The sequence below is a fragment of the Carassius gibelio genome, chromosome A21 (genome assembly GCF_023724105.1).
Source record: "Carassius gibelio isolate Cgi1373 ecotype wild population from Czech Republic chromosome A21, carGib1.2-hapl.c, whole genome shotgun sequence".
Classification (NCBI taxonomy): Eukaryota; Metazoa; Chordata; class Actinopteri; order Cypriniformes; family Cyprinidae; genus Carassius; species Carassius gibelio.
Window position 1 is genome coordinate 15,197,068 of NC_068391.1, and position 24,593 is coordinate 15,221,660.

At 38.2% G+C, this 24,593-nt stretch overlaps 1 protein-coding gene across 2 annotated transcripts in view; it reads right to left on the bottom strand.

Moving 5' to 3' along the window:
* Nucleotides 1-117: 117 nt before the first annotated feature.
* LOC127941623 (stromal interaction molecule 1) overlaps nucleotides 118-24,593 on the bottom strand; it is a 30,868-nt gene continuing 6,392 nt past the window's right edge. The window contains exons 3-14 of one of the 2 annotated variants that reach the window (XM_052536919.1): nucleotides 17,870-18,000; nucleotides 15,296-15,410; nucleotides 14,945-15,056; nucleotides 14,408-14,520; nucleotides 11,805-11,982; nucleotides 8,603-8,780; nucleotides 6,138-6,305; nucleotides 5,915-6,015; nucleotides 3,194-3,429; nucleotides 2,888-2,974; nucleotides 1,163-1,226; nucleotides 118-909 (exon numbers count right to left, since the gene is read on the bottom strand). In XM_052536919.1, the coding sequence (XP_052392879.1) occupies nucleotides 594-909; nucleotides 1,163-1,226; nucleotides 2,888-2,974; nucleotides 3,194-3,429; nucleotides 5,915-6,015; nucleotides 6,138-6,305; nucleotides 8,603-8,780; nucleotides 11,805-11,982; nucleotides 14,408-14,520; nucleotides 14,945-15,056; nucleotides 15,296-15,410; nucleotides 17,870-18,000 (1,799 nt within the window). In that variant the 3' untranslated portion in view covers nucleotides 118-593. The remainder of the gene's footprint in view (nucleotides 910-1,162; nucleotides 1,227-2,887; nucleotides 2,975-3,193; nucleotides 3,430-5,914; nucleotides 6,016-6,137; nucleotides 6,306-8,602; nucleotides 8,781-11,804; nucleotides 11,983-14,407; nucleotides 14,521-14,944; nucleotides 15,057-15,295; nucleotides 15,411-17,869; nucleotides 18,001-24,593) is intronic. The other variant, XM_052536920.1, reaches the window with a different exon arrangement.

The following is a 24,593-nucleotide window of genomic DNA, read 5'->3' on the forward strand; positions in this document are numbered from 1 at the left end:
TCAAGAAAAGAGATTCCCCAGTTTATGTCAGCGCGCAACTTTTGCACAACACAAATACCCTCCCTTTTTATATCTTAGGTTTAAAACATTTTAAAATAACAGAAGGAGAAATCAAAAGCAAGTTACAAGATATATTCAGCCTCACATCCGTCAGTCAATACACACCCACAGTTGCTGCATACAAGAACTGGGTCATACGGTGGTGTGCTTTCAGCAAGGGGGATGTGGACGCGCAACACGGTGATGGGCTGCGTGTGAAAACGAAAGAAGTCCAAGCAAATCCTATGTAAACCAAAAGCATAGAGCAGGCGAAATCATTTGTATGTGCTGAAAACCTTTGCATGTGTTTGCTTTGAGAGTGAAAACTCCGGCTCACGCGAACTACAAATAAAAACAGGAGAAACGCTCACACCAGAAATGAAGTAATAACAATGTACAGTGATCTCATACCTGTTCCCAACAAATGACGGTTTCTGTTCCCGTTGGCCGACACAATTACGATATAAATGTTCTTACTAAAACTCTTAAGGTTTTAAGAAGTACAATTGTGCTAGTCTTAGTTCCTTTATGTTTGACATTTCCCTATACTGCTGTTATTTCTTCGGCCTCTTGAAGAGTTTGGTTAAGGTGTGCTTCTTGCGGCCCGTGCTGGTGCCTTCAGCGTCGTCTCCTGTGGAGCCGCTGTCCTCGTCCACCAGGATCTTCCTCCCCGGGATCTGAGAGTGGATTTCTCCGATACTGACACACTTCTCCATGCCAAAGGTCTTTTTCTGCAGCAGAGGGCTGTCGGTGGAGGAACCACCGTTGGATCTGGACAGATTACTGTAGAGCGGAGCTGAGTTGAGGCGCTGGGGGTCTCCGTACTGAGACACCGAGAGGGAGGAATCCGATTCGGACCGGTTCAGATCCCTTGATGACAGGATAATGAGAGAAGAGGATATCAAAATCTATACATTTGCTTTCCCTTAGTCTGTTAGTTTCAATTTTTGAACTTCAAGTCAACATGAAAGGGCAGCCACAACTCATTTACTTCCATAAAACAATGTTTTTCCCAAGTGAAACATTGAAATATCTGAAATATAGTGAAATATCTATCTAAAAATGGTTTTGGTTTAAGTTTTTATGAATTTAACCATGGATGGAATGGGGCTCTTCTACCAACCTCTGTGAGCTCAGGTCCAGCATGGGGTCGCCGTGTGATGGGCGCAGGGACATTAGGCTAGGAGCTGAAAAGATAGAACAGATAGTCTAATCAAATATTCTTCTTAAGTTTCTGTCCCATGAATTATAGTGTTGTAGGTCATTCTAAAAAGGGTTTCGTGATACATTTTGATTTTGCTTAGTTAAAATTATACAATAGAGATTAAACTAAACAACAGAAACACTGTCAGTAGACAATCATAATTTAATCTAGAGTTAAAAAAAAATAATTATGTGATATTTTTTATTACATGTAGGTAGTTTCAGGCCTGTCTTTGTTGCAAAAAAATCTACCACAGTACATAAACATGTCTAAAACACATTTTGGAAGTTGCAGCTTGGAGGAGTGTGTTATGGTGATAAAAGCAAATGAACTGTGGTTAATGAGGGAAAACAGAACTGATGTAAGGGCACAGGAAATGAACACACAAAAGTGTGAAAGCATTGCAAGACTGCAGTGTGAAGAGGATCAGTGTCCACATAATGCAGTGATGCAGCCCTTGGTTAGCTGTATGAAACATTTAAAACAGATAATGACTGGCTGACTGTGCATTAAGGCACTTATTACATGGCTACTAAACAAATGAACAAATGGACATGAAATATTGTTTTGAGTGAAACTATTTTATGACAGAAGACCATGGAGAAATACAAAATGTGAAATCAGCACAGCTGATTGACCAAAAATTGTGTGGACTATGCATGTTAACATGCACAGGAGAACTTTTTGTTAAAAAATTCCTCCCTAATTCACAACCCTTGGGCACTCGCAAGGATTTCTTAACATTGTTTTGATGTACATGTAATGGAATTTAGAGTATTCAAAATATTCCAGAGAGCCGTGTAGTAAGTTTAAATACGGGCTTTCCACACTGTGCTTAACACTGAATTAACGTCTTTTAACCCTAGATTAAGGCCACTTTTAACCTTGGTTTAACACATTTTTGCCCCTAAATTGTAAAGATTAATTTGAACTCAATGCTAACACCAAGTTGCTGTGCTAAAGACAATATTGTAAAACATTACAATACAACAACAAACCCAGCAACAGAACAAGAACAATCAAAAAGAAAAAAAATTACCCAGGGTTAATTATTTCAGTGTGAAAATCAAAAAGCTATGTTAAAAAATAAAACTTTGGGTTAGCTAGCTTGGCAGAAATTTGCAGACAAAAAGGTCCTCTGTCTATGGTAGATAGAGTAGAGATGTATGAAACACACCTCACACAGAAGTCTCTTTCAGATAAAGCAGCTTTCTGTCAGTCGGTGTGGTAAATTCTCACGACCAGCCTGAAACTATTGCAAAATCTGCCAGCTGAAATTCCTGTTGTAATGAATGTATTTCGCCCGCAAAACTAAAAAATGTGACCATGTTTTAAAACTTGCTATTTTAGGATGTTAAGTTAATATCATCGTTGACGCTTCTAATTCATAACATCTACGATAATGATCGCAATAGACCTGGTAAATTTTGGTCAACATTTTAACATTCTCTGGTGTTTATCCACACTGAGATGAAGATAAAGATAAAGAGCAGCTCTGATTTCTGATCTAGGGTTTAAAGGGGTGTTTTTAAGAGCTGGATACACAATATCCATCTAGAAGGTCTTAAATGGGCAGTGGGAATGGCACAGAAAGGTTTGCTGTGTGTTAGCATTAGCTGAGAAAATAAAGGGGGTGCTGCCAACCAGAAGGGATTGGTTTCCACAGGGACTGGCTATCGGAAGCCATGGGCCAAAGGTCGCTCACTTGCCGATCCATCTGCCAGGCGGCATCTGCAGACATTAGCCAATGATATCACACCATAGAAAAGCAATGCTCAATGGAAAGCCTAACTTTCATGTATTAGGGTTAGAAAACTGGTCAATTGATCATTTGAATGTGGTTATAAACTGAGAAGCTTTATATTGTGACACAGATGAATATGATCAGATTCAGCAAAATGAAAGTATGTTTAACTCCTTTTACCACTTTTGCGTGCATGATAAACTCACATTGTAGGGTTCCTGTGGAAAGTATGTCCTCGTCCATATCGTCTACGTCATCCGATAGCAGCAGGTGTTCGGGTACAGAGGAGCGTATGCCCAGGAAAGCAGGGTCCAGGTTGAGGGCAGAGGCCAGAGACGACATGCCAGGGTTATTAACAATATTGAACCCAGTCAGAACCTCAATTTGCTGCCATCGATGAAGCTTTTCTCTCAGAGCAGCGGTCACTTCTCCCAGAGCCTGTCTGCAGAAGTTAGAGAGAAAAAGAGGTGAGGTTTGGTTTGGTTGCTCTACACTCTTAAAGCTGCAGTAGGAAACTTTTGTAAAAATATATTTTTTACATATTTGTTAAACCTGTCATTATGTCCTGAAAGTAGAATATGAGACAGATAATCTGTGAAAAAAATCAAGCTCCTCTGGCTCCTCCCAGTGGTCCTATTGCCATTTGCAGAAATTCATCCGCTCCCGTTAAGAAACAACCAATCGGAGCTGCGGTCCGTAACTTTGTTTGTGTTCAAAATGTAGAAAAATGTATAAAATAAGCGAGTACACCATGAATCCATTTTCCAAACCTTGTTTTTAGCTTGTCCTGAATCACTAGGGTGCACCTACAGTATTGTTCAAAATAATAGCAGTACAATGTGACTAACCAGAATAATCAAGGTTTTTAGTATATTTTTTATTGCTACGTGGCAAACAAGTTACCAGTAGGTTCAGTAGATTGTCAGAAAACAAACAAGACCCAGCATTCATGATATGCACGCTCTTAAGGCTGTGCAATTGGGCAATTAGTTGAAAGGGGTGTGTTCAAAAAAATAGCAGTGTCTACCTTTGACTGTACAAACTCAAAACTATTTTGTACAAACATTTTTTTTTCTGGGATTTAGCAATCCTGTGAATCACTAAACTAATATTTAGTTGTATGACCACAGTTTTTTAAAACTGCTTGACATCTGTGTGGCATGGAGTCAACCAACTTGTGGCACCTCTCAGCTGTTATTCCACTCCATGATTCTTTAACAACATTCCACAATTCATTCACATTTCTTGGTTTTGCTTCAGAAACAGCATTTTTGATATCACCCCACAAGTTCTCAATTGGATTAAGGTCTGGAGATTGGGCTGGCCACTCCATAACATTAATTTTGTTGGTTTGGAACCAAGACTTTGCCCGTTTACTAGTGTGTTTTGGGTCATTGTCTTGTTGAAACAACCATTTCAAGGGCATGTCCTCTTCAGCATAGGGCAACATGACCTCTTCAAGTATTTTAACATATGCAAACTGATCCATGATCCCTGGTATGCGATAAATAGGCCCAACACCATAGTAGGAGAAACATGCCCATATCATGATGCTTGCACCTCCATGCTTCACTGTCTTCACTGTGTACTGTGGCTTGAATTCAGAGTTTGGGGGTCGTCTCACAAACTGCCTGTGGCCCTTGGACCCAAAAAGAACAATTTTACTCTCATCAGTCCACAAAATGTTCCTCCATTTCTCTTTAGGCCAGTTGATGTGTTCTTTGGCAAATTGTAACCTCTTCTGCACATGCCTTTTTTTTAACAGAGGGACTTTGCGGGGGATTCTTGAAAATAGATTAGCTTCACACAGACGTCTTCTAACTGTCACAGTACTTACAGGTAACTCCAGACTGTCTTTGATCATCCTGGAGGTGATCATTGGCTGAGCCTTTGCCATTCTGGTTATTCTTCTATCCATTTTGATGGTTGTCTTCCGTTTTCTTCCACGTCTCTCTGGTTTTGCTCTCCATTTTAAGGCATTGGAGATCATTTTAGCTGAACAGCCTATCATTTTTTGCACCTCTTTATAGGTTTTCCCCTCTCTAATCAACTTTTTAATCAAAGTACGCTGTTCTTCTGAACAATGTCTTGAACGACCCATTTTCCTCAGCTTTCAAATGCATGTTCAACAAGTGTTGGCTTCATCCTTAAATAGGGGCCACCTGATTCACACCTGTTTCTTCACAAAATTGATGACCTCAGTGATTGAATGCCACACTGCTATTTTTTTGAACACACCCCTTTCAACTAATTCAACTAATTGCCCAATTGCACAGCCTTAAGAGCGTGCATATCATGAATGCTGGGTTTCATTTGTTTTCTGAGAATCTACTGAACCTACTGGTAACTTGTTTGCCACGTAGCAATAAAAAAATATACGAAAAACCTTGATTATTCTGGTTAGTCACATTGTACTGCTATTATTTTGAACAATACTGTATAATAAGTGTTTATATTCGGACTATTTTAGATTGCTTCGGGGGTACCGCGGCGGAGTAACCCAGTACCTTTGTGATTCTTCATAGACATAAACAGAGAGAAGTAGTTCCGGCTACGATGTTCTTCCGCAAGACGCAAGCCATTCTGTTTATTAACCGCTAGAGCGTCAAAAGTTACCGACTGCAGCTTTAAGTGTTTATCTATTATTCCATGAAGAACATCCAAGGAAACTTTCCATTCTACAAAATGTTCTTTATAGTGAATTATGGAAAAGGTTCTTCAGAATAATAAAAGTTCTTCACATTAAGAAAAAAATTGCTCTTTTAAGGACTTCTCACAGAAAGCTTCTTTGGGAGCAAACAAATGGTTCTTTAATAGCACTGCCGCAAAAACCCTCCCTCTGGAACATATATTTTTAATTGTGAGGGTTAAAACATAGCTTTATTTCACCTGGTACATTATATCCAAAAATGGTATGAGCGACTCACTTGGCTGATAGGATTTTGTGATCAACATCGTCCAGTGAAGAGCTGTGGGCCACCTGGAACGTCCCAAAGATTGTTCCTCTCTTCTTATTGATTTTTTCTGCCTGTTATGGTGGACACAACTTCGTAGTTAACAGCAATCCTTAGATGTTCAGCTCGTGGAACAGGCAAACGTGGTTTAATATTCAGTTAACGCTTGTAATCTATGAGTATTTGACCATCTCACCCCTTCTTTGGCCACTAAGAGTTGTCTTTCCGCTTGCTGTTTCTTAATGTTGTAGTACTGCACTTCCACCTCATGTGTGAGCTGCAGCCATTTCTGCAGAGCTCCTGAAGGAGACCATCCGCTCCTCATCTCCAGCTCCCTCTCAGCCCTCTTCAGAGCCATTCGCACCTGAACAAACACACAAGCTCATTAATATTGGCTGCAGTTCAATGTTTTGAGGAGGGAATTGTGTAAAACCTCTTCTGTGCCACTTCAGCACTTCCCATGGTGATGGGACACATGAATCTATGATTCAGAACATGTTGCTGGTAAGTCAATGGTGAAAAGAAGCATGTGTTTCAGCATAAACATGCTATTATTTTACTAGGATTTGGAGGTATGATAGAAAAAAGGGAAAATAGCACCCTCTTACCAACACAAGTAGTCGTAGTCATGGCCTAATGGTTAGAGATTTGGACTCATACTCCAAAGGTTGTGAGTTTGAGTCTCGGTCAGGCAGGAAATGTAGGTGGGGGGAGTGAATGTACAGTGCTCTTTCCACCTTCAGTACCACGAGTGAGGTGCCCTTGAGCAAGGCACTGATCCCCCAACCGCTCCCTGGGCGCCGCAGCATAAATGACTGCTCTGGATGTGTGTTCACAGTGTGTGTGTGTGTGTGTGTGTGTGTACTTTGGATGGGTTAAATTAATTGTGAATAAACCCACCTAACATTAAAATGTTTAAATATAATTTTAAATTGCAATAATTTCACAGGGAATCTTCAAATTAATGTAGAAATAAAAGACGGTATTTTTTAAATATTTGTTTAGTGGCATATTTTTTATGACTGAGTGAGTATAACTGATGCCAATACTCCTGGTGTCTCTATTAAATATTTATTTTTTCCTAATATTTAACCATTGACTAACCGTTTAACATTGCAGTATAATTGAGAGCATTTATTAGAATTAAAACAACTTCTAATTTAATACATACACAAACTCTTTATAATAAATTACATATTTAACTGTGCCCTTAAGCAAGTAGGAAATAAACATAAATGGAATAAAGTTTAAGCTACTAAAGTTTTAGATTTCCTCTTTTTTTCTTTGTTTATCAGACATCACAGCAGCTGGGTTATTATGTTATTTGGCTGCTATTACTTTAAGAGCTGCTGCTGAACATGACGCAGATATTTTTTTTCTTACAACTCTTTACCTTTTCTGACCCACTTCAGGTCTTAACGTCTTTACTAGTGACCTGACAAGTTGAATCAGGTTTGTTAGATGAGGGAGACAGTTTTGAAAACCACTGCATTTCAGAGTCATCTTCTTAAATTTAGATGATGACATAACTACCTCTGTTACAGGCTGTCAAGCTTAATGACAGCACAACGAAGGAGTAGAATCTAAGTAAGAGTTTTTAAATAAACCAACAGGGAGAAAACAAGAACATCCGTAATCCAAAACAATAGCAGACAATGAACTGCGGAACAGTGTTTCAATATATGGGGAACGCAATCAAAATTAAAACAGAACAGGTGTCGAGCCAATTAACAACTAAGGGAACAAACCAGGGAACTAATGCAGGGGAACAGAGATAAAGAGAAAACTAACCCAAAATGGTACAGAACAGAACATAAAAGTAAAAAAACACATTGTAGAGTCCATTTGGGCCGGGCTCGGGCAATTTCTTTTTTTTTACAGATCAGGCTCGGGCTCATTTAGCTTCTGTCCTTTTATTGTGCCCATATACGTGCAGAGCACACATAGGCTACTGTATTAAGTATTGTTATAATGATTATAGTCTATTATAAATATTATACATTGCCTATGCAATACGCAACACATATACACACGCATTAGCATACAGGTGACGGTTGACCATGCAGAGAATCAGGGAGAAGTTGGAGCTTGGGGAGTTATTAAAAGTTCCCAATGCCTTGGGAAAAGCTGCATTTTGAATTTTGATTTGATTACCACGACAAACAACGAGCCAATTGGTCATGTGCAGTGCTCGCCATCTCCTCAAAGACACGCCTTTAAGAACTGCATCTATACTGATTATGATTCTAATTAAATATTTTAAAAATATTTAAAATTAAAATATTGTTTTATTTTAAGTTGTAATGTAAAGCTTTCTGATATATTTATCATGTCTGTGAGGCATGTATTCGCTGAGTTTCGGTTCAAGCGTTTGAAAGATTGACGGAAAAAAGAAAAAAAGTGTTTTCCTAAAAATGTAAAAAAATAAATTTAAGGGGATGTTTTACAGGTTGAACTAAATCTTTAAACAACACTTTGGCAAGAGTTTTAACAATTACCAAAAAAAAGTCTACAGACTATACAAAACATTTTCGTGCAAAACTGTGCACATTTAATGAGGCAATGCCTAATTTGCATATTTGAAATAAATGTGGTAAAGTTGCCTCTGGCAAAGTTTCATTTTGATAAAAGGAACTTCCTGTTAATGAGGCCTTTTGATACCTGATCCAGCTCCTGCTCTGCATATTTCTGTCTGCTCAACTCGTTCTCAGTTCCCTCCCGTAGTTCTCGTAGTCTTTGTGCCTCCTGCTTGGCTGCATCAATCTCGCTTCGCATCTCCCGCTCCAGGTTGACCTTCTCCTCTTCCACCGTGTGATGCTCTTCCTGTGCAATCTGCAGCCTAAATATAAGAACGACATCATCAATCTCAAACTAAGCCACAATGGATTTATTACATAAACAATTTAATATAGTTTCCCTCAATCACCAGCAGGTGACGCACTGGAGAAATGAGTAGACATGAAAAGGCAACTGGATCTGTTAGACTTTACCACACCTCTTCCTTCTCATGAGAATACAGCTGAACAAGATGTGGCCTGTTCAGTGTGGTTATTCTATGTTGAAACTTCCTTGCATCTTTATAGGGAAATCTCACCTCTCAGCTATACATGAGATAACCGTTAAGAGTTTCCGGGACATGGATGGCTAAATTTAGATATTAATGTGGCTTAATAATGCGCTTGGTTGACAAAAAGTCTTCAATTCAATTTGAAATGATTGACATCAGCTTTTTTTTAACATATCTGGGACATTATCACACAGTCTATGCATTTTTCTCCTTTCTTGGTCAAAGAAATTAGAAAGAAAAGAGGGTGGGGGAACATAAAAGTGGAGAGTGCTGATCATTGCACTGGATAGCTTTCTCTCCTGCTGACGCAGTCCCAGTTCAAACAGGAAGTGAGGTATAAATCAAACTGTCATTGATAGGACATTGGCCAAGGCAGTGTAACACTCACTCTGATAGACAGACAGATAGACAGATATACAGAAAGATAGATAGAACTAACAAATATTGCTACAAGTGTGATTGCATCATATAATAATTGCTGTTAATAGTGTTCATCGTCTGGTTGACTTCGTCTCGTGTTCATTTTTCTGAACATTTCTGTCATATACATAAACTCACAGTCACCACTGATAAGCGCCTACTAAATATTGTAGAAACTTAATTTTCTGTAAAGTTCCTTTGCAATGATTTGTATCGTAAAAACAGCTATACAAATAAACTTGAATTTAATAGATGATAGACAGACAGACAGAGATGATAGACAGACAAACAGATAGTCAGATAGATAGATGGACAGACAAATGATAGACAGATAGACCGATAGACAGATGATATACAGACAGACAGACAGACAGACAGACAGACAGACAGATAGATAGATAGATAGATAGATAGATAGATAGATAGATAGATAGTCAAATACACAACACATACACACAAAGACAGATGAATGGATATATGAAATATGGTATGTAAAATATGAAAGCCTTTTGCCACAGAAATGCATCACACACGACGGACCAATCAAAGTGGAAACAAGGTGTCCTGATCTCTGTTCCAAATGGGATTTTGTGTGAATGATATGATAGAAATGCCACACACTCAGATCCATGTGCGACAGAGCCCCGAACATACAGTAACATGCAAGAAAAAATAAATTGTGTGCACAATTTACTAATTTGTTCCCTTAGTGTACTAAAACATGCACACAATTACAATTGCGTTCCCTCGATTTGCTTTTGCGTTCACTCGATTTGCTAAATCGGTCACATGATTTAGCAAAACGAGGTAACGAATTAGTAAATTGTGCACACAATTTATAAATCGAGTGAATGAAATAGTAAATCGAGGGAACGCAATAGTAACCGTGTGCACGTTTTTGTACATTGAGGGAACGAATTAGTAAATCGTGCACACGATTTAGCCTACTATTTTTTCTTGCATGTCATATGCGGGGCTCCGTAATGTGCTGCTCTATAACACCAGTCATACTTACACTGTGACTTAATCACATTACACTCAAAAAAACATTCCTCTGCTACAGCTTTTCCTAGAATAAACTAATACAGATCACAAAACTGTATCCTTCTCCTTCTAAGGCCATTGGTTTAAATGAATGCACCATAAAGAAAGGATGTTTGAATCATTAGTTTCTCTGAGACCTATGACCTCTGAAATAAGACCGAGATACATTCTCTGTTCTGCCTCAGCACAGTGGGTGCCAGCTGAACTGAGAGTGCGATTGTCTGAAACACTCTCGCTGGATTCGGCACAGCACTGCCCATCCTTTTGCCATTTAAGGACTTTTGAGGGATGCTTGCAACACCCTGCAAGAGTCTTTAGACCTGAACAGACAAAGATACTTCCACCGCAGAGACAAATTCCTCTTTTTGTTTTTAAAGGGGTCATGATCTGAGAAATTGATCTTTTGACATTTAAAAGGTAATTGTACTATAAAAACCTCTTGTAAGTTTCAGAACTCAAAACTTTCTTGTTAATCTAAAAACAGCGTATATTAAAGCCAATCTGCCAAAACGACGCTTGTGGAATGCGGCACTTTGTGACGTAATGGTGTGGCTAAGCTCCGCCTCCACAGAAGATCAACGCCTGCTTCTACATCACTGCCTGTTTAGCCCCGCCCACTGTTATGCGCAAATGCAGGTCTACACAGAAATCAAACAATAAAGATGCTGTGAAAATAACAAGACTCTGTACAGTGCCAAGTTGTGGATAAAGTCTTTGCATTGTCTTTCTTTAGGAAAGAGTGGATGACCTTTATTTTTAATAAAGATCCAGGGCGCTTCAGTAAGAACTTGTTCCTTTGTTCACTTCATTCTACCACGGATTTGTTTGCAAACAAGACACAGTTTAATACAGGATATTCAGAAATATTGAAACAACAAGACGATGCTGTGGTGACTATATTGGACTCAACAGTACAGAATAATGTCGCATCACACAAGTGTGAATAACTGCTTTTATTATGTGGTCACAATTGCTTTGTCCTTTATTACAAATCGTCTGATATGTACTGAGTGTTTATGCGTTTTTAAACTAAATCACAGCAGCCATCTATGAAGGATGTAGGCTGTCAAAAAAACACAACTGTTAGCCAATCATAGCAGCAGGCTACAATCCACTCCACCTATTAAAACAGTTGAGATATGAAACATTGTTTACCTAGCAGAGTTCTTTAGACTTCACAAACAGACCTTCCTCCATCTAGAAATGTAGACCTGCCTCAATAAATATGAAATATGAACCTGACAATTTCACTTTCCAGCCTGTTAGCTGGTATTTACTGTAGCCTGTTTCCTGTTCATTTATAATACAATCAGGGTCAAATTGAGTGCTTACTTCTGCTGCAGGTCCAGTAGACTCTGCTCAGCCCTGTGAAGCCCTTCGAGGTCCTTCATCATCTTGCTAACATGGTCCTTAGAGCTCCGGTTCTGGATGTAGGCGAACCAGCAGCCCCCAACACCGATCACGACAGACACCACCAGCATCAAGTCCTTCAAGTGACTGTCTTTGCTCACTGCCAAAAAGGACAAAAAACAACACTTAAGTATCAATGAAGTTGATAAATCACTTTAAAATTTGGTTATCATTTACTCACTATCATGCTGTTCCAAACTCTCTATTTTGCTTTTCACTTTATTATTATTATATGTGTTAAACTCAATAGGAGAGGTTCGGCAGAATCTTGATGTTGCTCTTTTCCATAAAATGAAAGCACCCAATTCCCTTATGCTCATCAAGGCCTCATATATTTGATCAAAAATATAAAATACTGTGAGAAGTTATACTGTGAAATATATATATTTTTTAAAAACAGTTTTCATATTTGATATATTTTAAATGATTTTACCAGGATGTGCAATGTGGACGGACTCGACTTTCTACAAACAAAATCACAAACCCAAGAGTGTGGAGAAGGTATATGGAAAAGCACCCAGGAGTAATGCATCAAATCAGGGTCTGCTCAGACTGATTGTCTTCCTGTCTCTATAACTCACGCCTAGCATATATGGCTGTTGTACAAACTTGTGATATAAAGCACATGCACAGTCTGCTTTTAGCAAGAATAACAGTAATACAAACAAATAGATATCTACTTAGAAAAAGTCCCAGAAGTGATGAAAAGTTTGGATCCCAGTTTGGATCTAACCATGCAGGACGTATGAACACACAGCAGACATCTGTCTTAATCTATTTTGCATGCAGAAACGACAACAGTATGTGAATCTAGAGGGGAGTTCCCAACTAAGGTGGTGACATCAGCTGCATAACAGGAGATTTTGGATGACTGGATTAGCGAGTGCTATTTCCAGCTTCGATTTTGCTGCTCAAATCCTGCACAGGAAAATGGCAGGTGATGGCACATGTAGCAGTGCCAAAGCTATTTATGAGCAGATGGTGTTGAATCCTTCAACCTCATTTGGGGTCAGGTATACTGAGGCCAATGATAAACTTCCGGAGTGTTTTGTTTGCACACAGGTCTAGGGATTTTGGATGGCAGAGAGTCCTCATTTCTTCATGTGAAAGTGCTGAAGCTAAAATTTGTAAAAAGACACTAAGCCGATTTTCCATTAGTGGTACACATAAAAGGAATCAATTATGTCCTTCTTTCCTAAAGCACAAAAGGAATATGACTCTAGCAGCCTTGCGCTTTATCATGTTTCATATATTAACAGTGCATCATCTAAAACAAATATTTTGCAACACATATCATGCAGTCCTCGACAGATTTTGGGATTAAGATGGTGTTGTGTCTGATAAAGTTACAATAGCATTTTTCTTACCACCAGCATCAGGTTTGACTCTGGCTGATGTTCTAGATAAAGACATTCACATGAGCTAGCAATCATATAAATTCCCTCCACCTTTTTCATCCATCTATCTATCTCACCTATTCATTGATAACATCTGTCCCATCATCCCTCACTTTCTGTTTCACCAGCTGTACTTGGGTTATCACGCTGCAACAGTTGACATTAATGGGACATACCTTTTCTGTCTGGCTCTTGTATTCCAATAAGCCTGGCTATTTTCAGACGCAGAATATATTTGCTCACGAGAAAAGAAAACAGACTAAATCATCCCTTGATTTTAGCACATAACGAGCAATGGATACAGCAGTCTGGACTTCATCCAGAGAACCCTTTGCAAACATCAATCCAGGAAAACTTATGCTGCACAGAACATTTTCAAGCTAGTGTTTTTCTAAAACAGGAAGGAGAATTAAGAAAATGGTTCCAACAATTCAGCAGAAAGATAAAATCAAATAACTGGGTATTATTAAATGGATAATTCTACTTCTGGAAGCCAATCGTCCATACAGCATTTCAGTCACACTAAAATACAAAATATAATAACAGTTACGAACTAAGTTAACAAATATAGTGATTCTTCTATTATTATTTGCATGATTAATAGACCGTTGAAATGAATCAAAATGAACAACTCTCGCCAATGATTCAGAACTGATTAATTCAAATAGACAGCTTGAAATGAACTGATCATACCAATTCTTGCCAATGAATAAAAATTCATTCAAATGGTTTAAAATGATTCACAGAAATGAATTAAATACCAATTCTTGCCAATGAATCAGAATGAATACATTCAAAGAAATGAAGTGATCTTTCCCAATCTTGCAGATGAATGAATGAAGTAATTAAAATGAAAGTCTGGACAGTCTAAACTGATTCACAGAAATGAATCAATCTTACAAAATCTCACTCCCTGAATCAGAATTGCTTGATTCAAATGGACAGTTTTCAAAGGATTCACAGAAATGGATCAAGCTTACCAACTCTTGCAAATAAATCAGAATAGATTAATTTAAATGGACTGTAAATAAAAAAAAAAAACATCTTTTACATATCTTAAACTCACAAGTCATGAGATTATATACCATTTACTGTATAATACATAACCAAAAAATATATGCTACTCACTTGGAGGTCCAAAAAGCACTGTGTCCAGAGCCTTCAGCAGTAGTTTCTGTGCGTGACTGCGGTCTGGTATCTTCAGCACAGACAGAAGCAGAGTGGCATTTTTCACTGCAAGTCTGTGAATGGACCCAAACACAAGTGAATCACTGACCTTGACCACTGAAATTATTTCAGTCCTACAGCTAAAAAAAAAAATAACTACCGTATTTTCCGGACTATAAGTCACACTTTTTTTCATAGTTTGGCTGGTCTTGCGACTTATAGTCAGGTGCGACTTATTTATCAAAATTTATTTGACATGAACCAAGAGAAAACATTACCATCTACAGCCGCGAGAGGGCACTCTATGCTGCTCAGTGCTCCTGTAGCTTACCCCTCAGCATCGTAGAGCACCCTCTCGCGGCTGTAGACGGTAATGTTTTCTCTTGGTTCTTGGTTTTTTTCCTCATCATGACGTATTGGACTGATGCGACTTAAACTCAGGTGCGACTTATAGTCCAAAAAATATGGTATAAGGATGCTAACAGTAAGCTTCCTTACCTGGGAAGAGCTTTTCCACTGATGTCATTCTTCCTGAAGGAATCAACATACTGAGGTAACTCCACACAACTGATGAGCCACTCTTCAACTTCCTCTACTGTCCAGTTATACACTATAGACCAAAAAAAAAAAAAAAATTGTTAGTGGTTTAAGTTGCAAGAGTACTATTACCATGGAAGATATACTGAACAAATTATGGAAGCTTCCACAAACATAATGCTTTCACTTGTACATACCTCTAAAAATGATGTGGGTTTATAATGTGGACTATCGGGAATGAATTTGAAATGGCTCTAAAACTGGTTAATTGCTTTCCACTGATATGATTAGTCTGATGAGATGTGTACAAACCTTCAGAGGCCTTCCAGGAGATCCACATGTCCTCCACTGTGATCAACAGATCTGCTCTATGGAAGCTGTTGTGTTTTCCTTTCGGGTCTAGGCACTTCATGTCTTCCCTTAGAAACTGTTTGAGGAAACAAAGACTGGATGTTAGCATTCTCTGGAGTGGTGGTTCTCATCAACCCAAAAATGAGTCCCAGGTTTGTTCTGATAGTGTCACACACAGCTGGAAAAAAAATGGTGAATACAACTATATAAAATGTTCATTAAAGGGGTCATATGTTGTTGCTAAAAAGAACATTATTTTGTATATTTAGTGTAATGTGTAGTGTAACTGTTCTCTTTTGGCAGTTCAATCAATGTACTGTTAAGAGCAACTGAATAACTCGGGATATTGGTTTATTTCGTGTCAGGCATGTTTATTAACCGAATAGCTTAAGTAATTTGTGGATTAGTGCGTATTGGAGACACGAACCATTTCAAATGATTCAGTTGATTTGGTGAACTGGTTCACTAAGATTCACCAGTTAAAAAGAAAGATTCGTTCGCGATCCGGACATCACTAGACGAGACAAAATCAATAAAATCCATTTTAAATGAGGCATATTTTGCATCCAGTGGGGATGTAATTACTGATTATAATGACTTATACTGTCTTTTTACACGTTGCGTTGTGTATCGCGCTGTGTAAACATAAAACCATGTCTGCATTTGTGATCTGAGAAACAACCCAACAACAATCCTTCTCTATCCTTCTCTCGACTTTATAGAAACTTTGTGCCACAGACGCATTGGAAGCTTCTGATTCAGGAAACAGTTCTCATCCTCCATAAAATGCACAGCACACATCTGAATATTTGAAATTCAACTCAACTGATTTCTAGTCTTGTCCTCTTTTGGAAGGCCAAACAATGTGGTTTCGCTTTCACAAGGAAACCCACAGCGACTACACCGGCGGCTACAGCGAGAATAAAAGGTACGGCATTCTTTGTTTGCGTGAACATTTTGCCCGGCATTATGCAAATCTTCCCACATTGTGAGTGACATAGAGATGTTGGGGCATGTTAGAACGAGCCGTTGTAGGGGGTGCGGTTGACTGTTAACCTTTATGACTCTCTCTTTGGATTTGAGACTTTAGTCGTTGCAACTTTACAGATCTTCTTTATGCACCAAGAACTTCTTACACTCCAAAGAGAAAGGAAAAAACTGAAATCGCATCATATGGCCCCTTAAAGTATTGCAAAAATGAATAGGCATAAAAAAATTTAAGCCAAGAAAAAAATCCAGCACCGTGAAAATCTAAAATTCAGATCATTCCAAAAAAACCAGTCACATGCTAGACTAGACTTGATTATTCGTGCTTCTAGAAGGAATTTATTTTTATAGCACTGTGTTTTTGCGTACGTCAGCATTTGGCAAGAGACACAGCAAACATTGATTATCTTGTTATATTTTCCTTGGGTTGTTGTGAACCGGCTGATCTACTGGAGAGTCTCAGACAGCATACAATATGCAAATGCTGAGGGTTTCGCTGGGTCCAGTCACAATCCCTCAGATCTGTTCTGACTATGGTAAAGGCTCCACTCACAGAACTGTCTATGGCATGGGCAGGCTGCTGTCGGTCAGCACTAATACTGTTTACACTGAGAGCTCAGATGTGGCTTTGGGTGCTTCAAATAGAATACAGAGTGCTTTTTATAGCCTTTTGATTCACGCAAATGTGTAATTTCCCCTTTCAAACTGATGGTGACAAGCCAATCCAGAAATGCATTTTGAATTCGAGTCACATTTTCCAAAGATAATTTCTTTTCAACATAAAAATCCACCCACATATTACAAATTACTGTGACTATACCTACTGTGAGTTAAGTAAAAAAAAAAAAAAAAAAAAAAAAGATAAAACTATTACCAAAAATACATAAACACTGGCAGTTACAAATGCTACACACAAACACATTACTATTCAAAAGAAAGAAGTCTTGCTTTTTGAAAAGACATGTTAAAAAAAGGCTGCATTTATTATATCAGAAGTTTCAGGAGCCATTACTCTTCAGTGTCATGTGATCCTTCAGAAATCATTCTAAAATGCTGATTTTGCGGCTCAAGAAACATTTGAAGATGAAAAAGAAGGAAAAGTTGTGCTTTTTAGTATTAAGTTACAATTTTTATATTAATTTGTTTAAAAAATGTTATAATACAAAGACATATTTTACATTTATATATCTGCACCTCACTCAACAATGTAGTTTACCATGGGAAAAATTCACAGTTAAAAGATATGACCGATAACAACACATGTAACTTGCGTTCCTCATCTCTGAAAAAGCTTTGCTACACATTTAGACTCAATACCAGTACAGCTTTACACTGTCTGCAAGCCAGAGTATGTTGTACTTCGCTGTGTACTGTCACTAGCAGTTACAATAGCTTCACAGAGACCTATCTCTAGTAAGCAAGCTAAAAGACATTGTGTCCTTTTAAGCAAGAACTTGTTTGTACATTGAGCACCAGCCACTGTGCTGCAATGTCAACCTCTCAACACAGCAAACCACAAAAACCACACCCAAAGGCTGCAGCCCTCACCCCATCCGTCTCCGTCACATCCACGCTGCCATCTGCATCATCATCCATGTCTTTGTGAATGCTGCGGATAGCCTCAAAACTTAGCCGAGCATTTTCATCATGACAAAGAAGCTCATCGATACCACACAGTTCTGAAGAGAGAGAAAAAGACAATATATGAGATATGAGAAAGCAAGTCCATTTAAACTACACAATTGTTATGTTACAAGACATAGTACGTATCATTTTAAGCAAGCTTTCAAGTGTAAGCTTTTCAAACTTTCAGTGTAATTACTGTATAATTTTGAACAACGTATGTGTATGTTCATGTTTACATTCCTTTTTCAGGCTTGGTATTTTTCCCATAGGCATTTTGAAAAAGTCTAAAAGTATCAGACTGTAAGCTTAACAAAATGTTAAAAAGAAATGCTACTGAAATTAACTGCAGATAGTTCAATGTGTTTTGCAACACCGCTAATATGCACCATCCTACTGCAATGCATTCAGGGAAAACTTGCTTGTTATGCAGCAGAACCTGATTTTACCAAGTGAGACATGTTCCTGGGACAACATCTTTGCTGTCCCTGGAACAACATTGTGATTAACCAATCAGATTTGAAGAACCAGTTTTTTGAAGTTTAGTTTTGAAGTTTAAAACACTTGCACAACTTCGTTGATGCTCTGTAAAAATAAACTCCATCCACTGGTCCCTTAATGCTGTTTTTTTTTTTGGTAATCTGTGCAGGGTTGTCTTGCCCTGGCAACCAAAAACACACTCCTTTTGTTACTTTTCTCTCGCTCTGATCAGTGAATGAATGTCTGTGCTCAGCCTCTCAGTGCTCTGCTATACGGGAGCGCGCGCTCCTCCGGCAGAAGTGCCTTAGGACCCATATAAGGAAATTCCGCTCCATCTAACGTCACACAGAGCCATACTCGAAAAAAACTTTCCGAAACTTGTGACAAACCGGAAGGAGTATTTTGGGAACAAAAATACTCCTTCAAACGTACAACTTAATTTTTGAAACTTTGTCCATGTTTAGCATGGGAATCCAACTCTTTAACAGTGTAAAAAACTCAGTATTCATGAAATAGCATTTCGCCACCCCTTTAATAAAATATCTCTGCCACCTTGTTAGTGGGTCCCCTCCCATGCCGGAGACCCGGGTTCGAGCCCCGCTCGGAGCGAGTCGTTGCTGCTGCTGCTCTCGTTCAGTTTCAAGCTCGGGATCTGATTCTGGATCATAAATAAACGGCTGAATCTGACTGTAAGCCATGGTTTGTTTTGGATGATGGTTTTTCCCTCACGGTAATGTCACCGCTTCCAAACGCTCTCAACGCAAAAGCCTACTGGCGCTCGTGATTCTTTAGCTCCGCCCACACGTCACGCCTCCAGCCAGTCGTGTTTTTCCGGGAAAAATCGGTACAGACTATCTTTCTCTTATGAATATAATAAAACTAAAGACTTTTTGGAGTTATGAAGGATGCAGTACTACTCTATAGGTACTCAAGATTAACAGGATATTATAAAACGAGCATTTCACCCCCCCTTTAAGGTTAGGTTTAGGTGTAGGGATATGGTCAAGAATACATTTTTGGAGTAAAATGTTGTTCCAGGGTCAACAAAATATGTTACTCAGCAACACTTTGCTGTAACTCAGCAAAATCAGGATGTGCTGTTATGCACATACAATTACTGAAAAAATAGTTTTTCTTACTGTTTCTGTTATAACTGCACACACACAAAAAGCCATGTTAAAAGCCATTTTAAAAGCCTTCTTCGAGAGCACAAAAGGCCTATTCAGATACAAATGACCTTGAAATGAAAATGACTTTTTATTTAGTTCTCTCAGTGGAATTCATGCATCATCCATGACCATGGGAGATGTTTAGATCAAATTCAAATTCATTAAAAACTCTTCATTTTCATTTCACCAGAAAAAAATGCCAACTATACTCGTCTATACCCTGATAGCACAAGTACATCATGGGGAAGTCTATTTGAGTGTTTACTCATCTGCAATATGTCTATATGACATTTCCTATCAGACATCAAATTGATGTTTAGAAGATGTCTTTAAAATGTTTGTGATTTAGAATGTATGTAAAACTGACATCTTATAGATGTCTATCAGATGCTTTACACAGCAAATGCTTTCCAGATGAAGTGATCTTTAATAGACAACTTGCAGATGTACGTGTGCTATCTGGTTCAAGTTTGGGAACTAAGAAAACATGATGAACTTATCACTTAGTGATGATGTGACATCTAAAAACTGAACCAACAGTGGTGCATTTATAAGGGTCCAATACTTGAGCCCATTGTAACAGGAGAGTTCAATTTGAGGGTGAAGCTCATACAGTTGCTAACATATCCACATAAAGCCACAGAGTGACTTTTAAAATATTTATAGATAGAGAGACAGCACAGCTGCTGAGGTATTGTGGATACTGCTGAAATATGGCGGAGTGGATGTCCTGGAGTTAACCTTTGCCTCACAGAATTAAAAGACTTAATTATGGAGCAGGTATTAACATATTGGGATCAGCTGACTTTTTCCAATTAAATGTAATTAAAAATGCTTATGTTACTAGTCCAGTCAAGTCACCTTTACAGTGTCAAACAGGAAAATAGCTTGTCAATAATGCAAAGGGACAATAATAAAGAGTCATTTTTTTCCAGCTATAGTCAGTTCATTGATGATTCAGGGATGTCATCAATTCAGTGAATTGTCCATGAGCGGACTGTGTTCTTTCAGGCTGATCCGTTTTGATAAAAGAAACTTTTAGGTCACAACATCTGCACGGCTATTTTTGTCCCCATTACACAGAAGGTGAAAGATTGTGTACGTGTAAAACCACTAAACAAACATGTCACAACTGCAACTCTTCAAAAAACACTCGTCATCCCACAAACACATTATTAGCTCCCACTGGGGTTCTGCATTATTAAGAAACGTAATGATCTGAGAGAACTGTTTGCAAATGTTGACAAAACATCCAGTTTAGCTTGCTTACTAAACTGAGCTAACCAGACACGGAACAAGCGGTCACACTAGCAACTCAACTGGGTACAAATAAAGTTAATGACATAGAAATTTGACCAATTTAAGAAGGAAGACAGACAGATCTTGCCATTGATTTTAACTGAGAAAGAGAAACAGAAAAGAGGGTCTCAGGAATTTCCTCACATCCTTGAATTCCCTGAATGCATTCCCTCCACCCGATTCACTCAAAATATCATTTGACATATAGCCGGGTATCATTTCTATCATCACCAAACTCTTCTGTGGAACACAAAAGGTGCATCTGCAAAGTATTTTTTGTAGCTTAATCTAGGCCAACTTTAAGACACAAACCTGGCTACTTGCAGATTTTGCAAAACTTTTCTTTTGAACCATGCTGTCATGAAATTTACAAACTCGAACAAATCCAGAAACTATTTTTGTCTCAGAGGCAAACACTGTAACAGCCAACTAACTTCTAAACGAACGCAACAACTCGTTCAGTGACATTAAACATTAGTGTACAATGTGCGTTGGGATACAGAAAGCCAGTAAGGTCAAAATTCTGGAGTTTTTACTAAAGGTTAGTTGGGATCTTTTCAGTTTTAGCTCTAGTAATTCATAAAGCCACAAGGATAACAAAGACTGAATTTGTTTAAAGTACATTTTTGTTTTAATTTTTTTATATTGAAATTCATTTGGTTTTGGAATGACATGAGGTAAGTCAATTATGACAGAATTTAATTTTTGGGTTAACTGTCCCTTAAACAGCCAGGACACAATGAAGCAAGCTGCTGTTAGCGTGTAATAAAAAAAACCACAGAGGCAATGAATGTCTTTTTCCAGCATTTTTTTTTCCTGTATCTATGGATAGAGCATTATTGGTATGAGAATGAGGGAGAATGAGAGCTGTTGTAAAAAGACCCTAATATTGCTGGATGAAGTCACCCAGGCCAAGATCAGATGGGTAATTTACACAATTTACACGAGATTTGAATGCTTAGAGATAGCATTAAAACAAATACTACTAAATGTACAATAGTAATGTTGAAAATATTATGGTTAACCTTTTCTATTAAGAAAATAATAATCTGGGTTCAATAAAAGTTAGGGTTAGGATCAATTCAATTAAGATCAAGCTAATGATTAAGATGTTGATTACCACAGAATTTAATTCTGACTCATACTGACTGATTCAGAAGTGCCAGATTGTTGTAGCAAAGTCAAAATGACCTCCTCTCCTAGGTTCATGAAACTGTCGTCCATAAAATCGATGCTGTAAGTAATCTTAAAGATTCCTTTATGCATCTACTTTTGGAAAGCCAAACCAAATGCTTTTGCTTTCGCCTAGAAACTCACAGCATCTCCTTGACATGGCTGCTTCAACACTAGCTTTGCTTACTGAAACCACGCCTTCTTTTTTTGGACATTTGGGTGGCATTATGCAAATATTTCCACATAGTGATGTAGACATGTGGGGGTGTGTTTAAATGAGACATTTAGGGGGACGTGGCAGAGTCTTAACTTTGATAAAGAATATATCTTTGGATTTGAGACTTTTGCAACTCTACAGATCTTCATTATGCACCAAGAACTTGTAACACTTCAAAGATAAATAAAAAATTGAAACTGCATCATAGTTAAGCCCCGTTCAGAGTCAGACTACAAAATGTTTTGTTGGTTACAACAGTCACTGAGTCTAAAAACCTGTTTAGGCTCAAGCTAAGTGCTATCTATCTTCATTCAATTGTATATTCAACTATGTATCATGCTGTTTCTCTAAAATACCTGTGAATAAAGACTTTGTTGTTGATGTTACCTTTGAGTCTTCTGTACTTGTGACAAAATTCCAGACCAGCAACCATTATATCAGTGGCAGCAGTCACCACAGAAGATATTTTGTATTCCATTTACCAAAATGGCCAACATATAGAAGGATATGTGGAGGAATTTCAGCAGTATTGTCATTTAACATTGTGGGATGACAGAGTCTTGATGGATTGGTTTCGGAGTGGACTAGATAATAGTCTCTCTACATGGATACCGGAAGGAGATTCTGGCATCACACTTGATAGTGGTCCAACATTTCAGCTCTCAACTCTGAATGGAGATAACACTGAAAATCTTATTATTTCCTATAAAATGAGAAATGTTTTTGGGAATGCATTCCACCAGCAGCTGAGATTCTAAGCCCATTTTGAATTAACACCAGTGAGGCAGAGGGCCTGGGAAAATGGGATGATGACCTCTGAAACCACTTTAAAGGCAGCTTGATTACTATATTTATCCAAATGACTTACTATAAACTAATAACTAGTACAACAGAAATAGTAAATAAAAAAACGTCAGTCATATTGTGTTTAGAGTTTAATCTTTTCTGAGCAATGAGAGTTAAAAAGTAGTTGCCAATGCCACTGTTAAATATATAAGAGTCTACATTTTATTCTTTGAAGAGTTTTGAGTGTACTACAACCTGCCTGCTGATGAAATTGTATGACAGGATAAGGATCAGTTTAAGTGGAAACTGAACATTAATGCCAAAGCACAAGAGGACACTTTGATGGACAACAAAACTTGAGAGGGTGACAAACTCCAGCAGTCTTGCCTCGTAGAAGCCATTTATTTCCACAGCAGGAACTTTACCCAGGATCTAGAGACTTTGGGCTGGTACTCTGTGTGTTTCCCCAGCAGGAACCAAGAACTATATAAAGTTCTGGGTAAAAAAATGCCCCTCAGAAAGTCCCTGCTGGTGAGGTAGTACTTTTTCAAAGTTCCGGAACTTTCGGGGGCGGGACTTGGGCATTAAACATCCTGATTGGTTGAGTTCACGCAGCATTGTTTGAGTTCAACCACCATTTATTCGGATCATTTTCAAAATATTACTGTTATTGTGTCATGAAATGTAATTTTAAAAGTATTTCAGGTGATAATGTAGTTGTTTGAAACTCAAATCTGTGGTTTATTTATAAAGCCAGCGCCTCAAGTATCCGCAGAGAGCAGCCTCTCCTCGGCTAGACCTTCTGATATGTGCCGCTGGCTCTGATGTCTCTTTAAAAGTGGTTAAACATAAAATATAATTCATTTTGGGTAAATCTAACAGGTTATCTTTGGTCTGTATTCAATTTATCTATATGTTAAAATGAAAAAAAAAAAATTAATTGTTTTATAGGGCTTGGGCGCCGAGTTGCATTCTGGGGCGTGGCGGCCCTGTTGCTAGCCTCGCGAATGTAAACATACAGCAAGTTGAACAAGAAGAGATGAGTAGAGAGAAAGAAAAAAAGATTTTAAAATCGCGAAAATGTTGTGGGATTTATAGGGATACACTAAATATGGATGCCAGGGACCGGTATGTGGACAAAATCGGCACTATTAATGGTTTGGATCCATATGAAATTCCCAACAAATAGTGGAGTACCGACGGAGACTTGCTGCCGCACTTTTGCATTACAGATATCTTCGGCTACCTTGTTTGTTTTGTGAGCATTGTTTTGTGAGCATTATGTTGACTTAAGCTATATAAATGAATATTCAGATGTTATGGTCTCCTTGGTCGCGCCTCCAAGCAGGAAAGCGGTGTAAAGTTAATCCATTTTATTTTCCCCATGGCGATTATATGTTGCGCTATTACACCCCACAATACAGCAACGTTTTACCATGGTTGAAATAGATTTTTAATTAATCAAATTAAGACACAAGGATGAGAGGGAGTATGTCTAAACACTGCGCAGTAGCCCGTGTAGCAG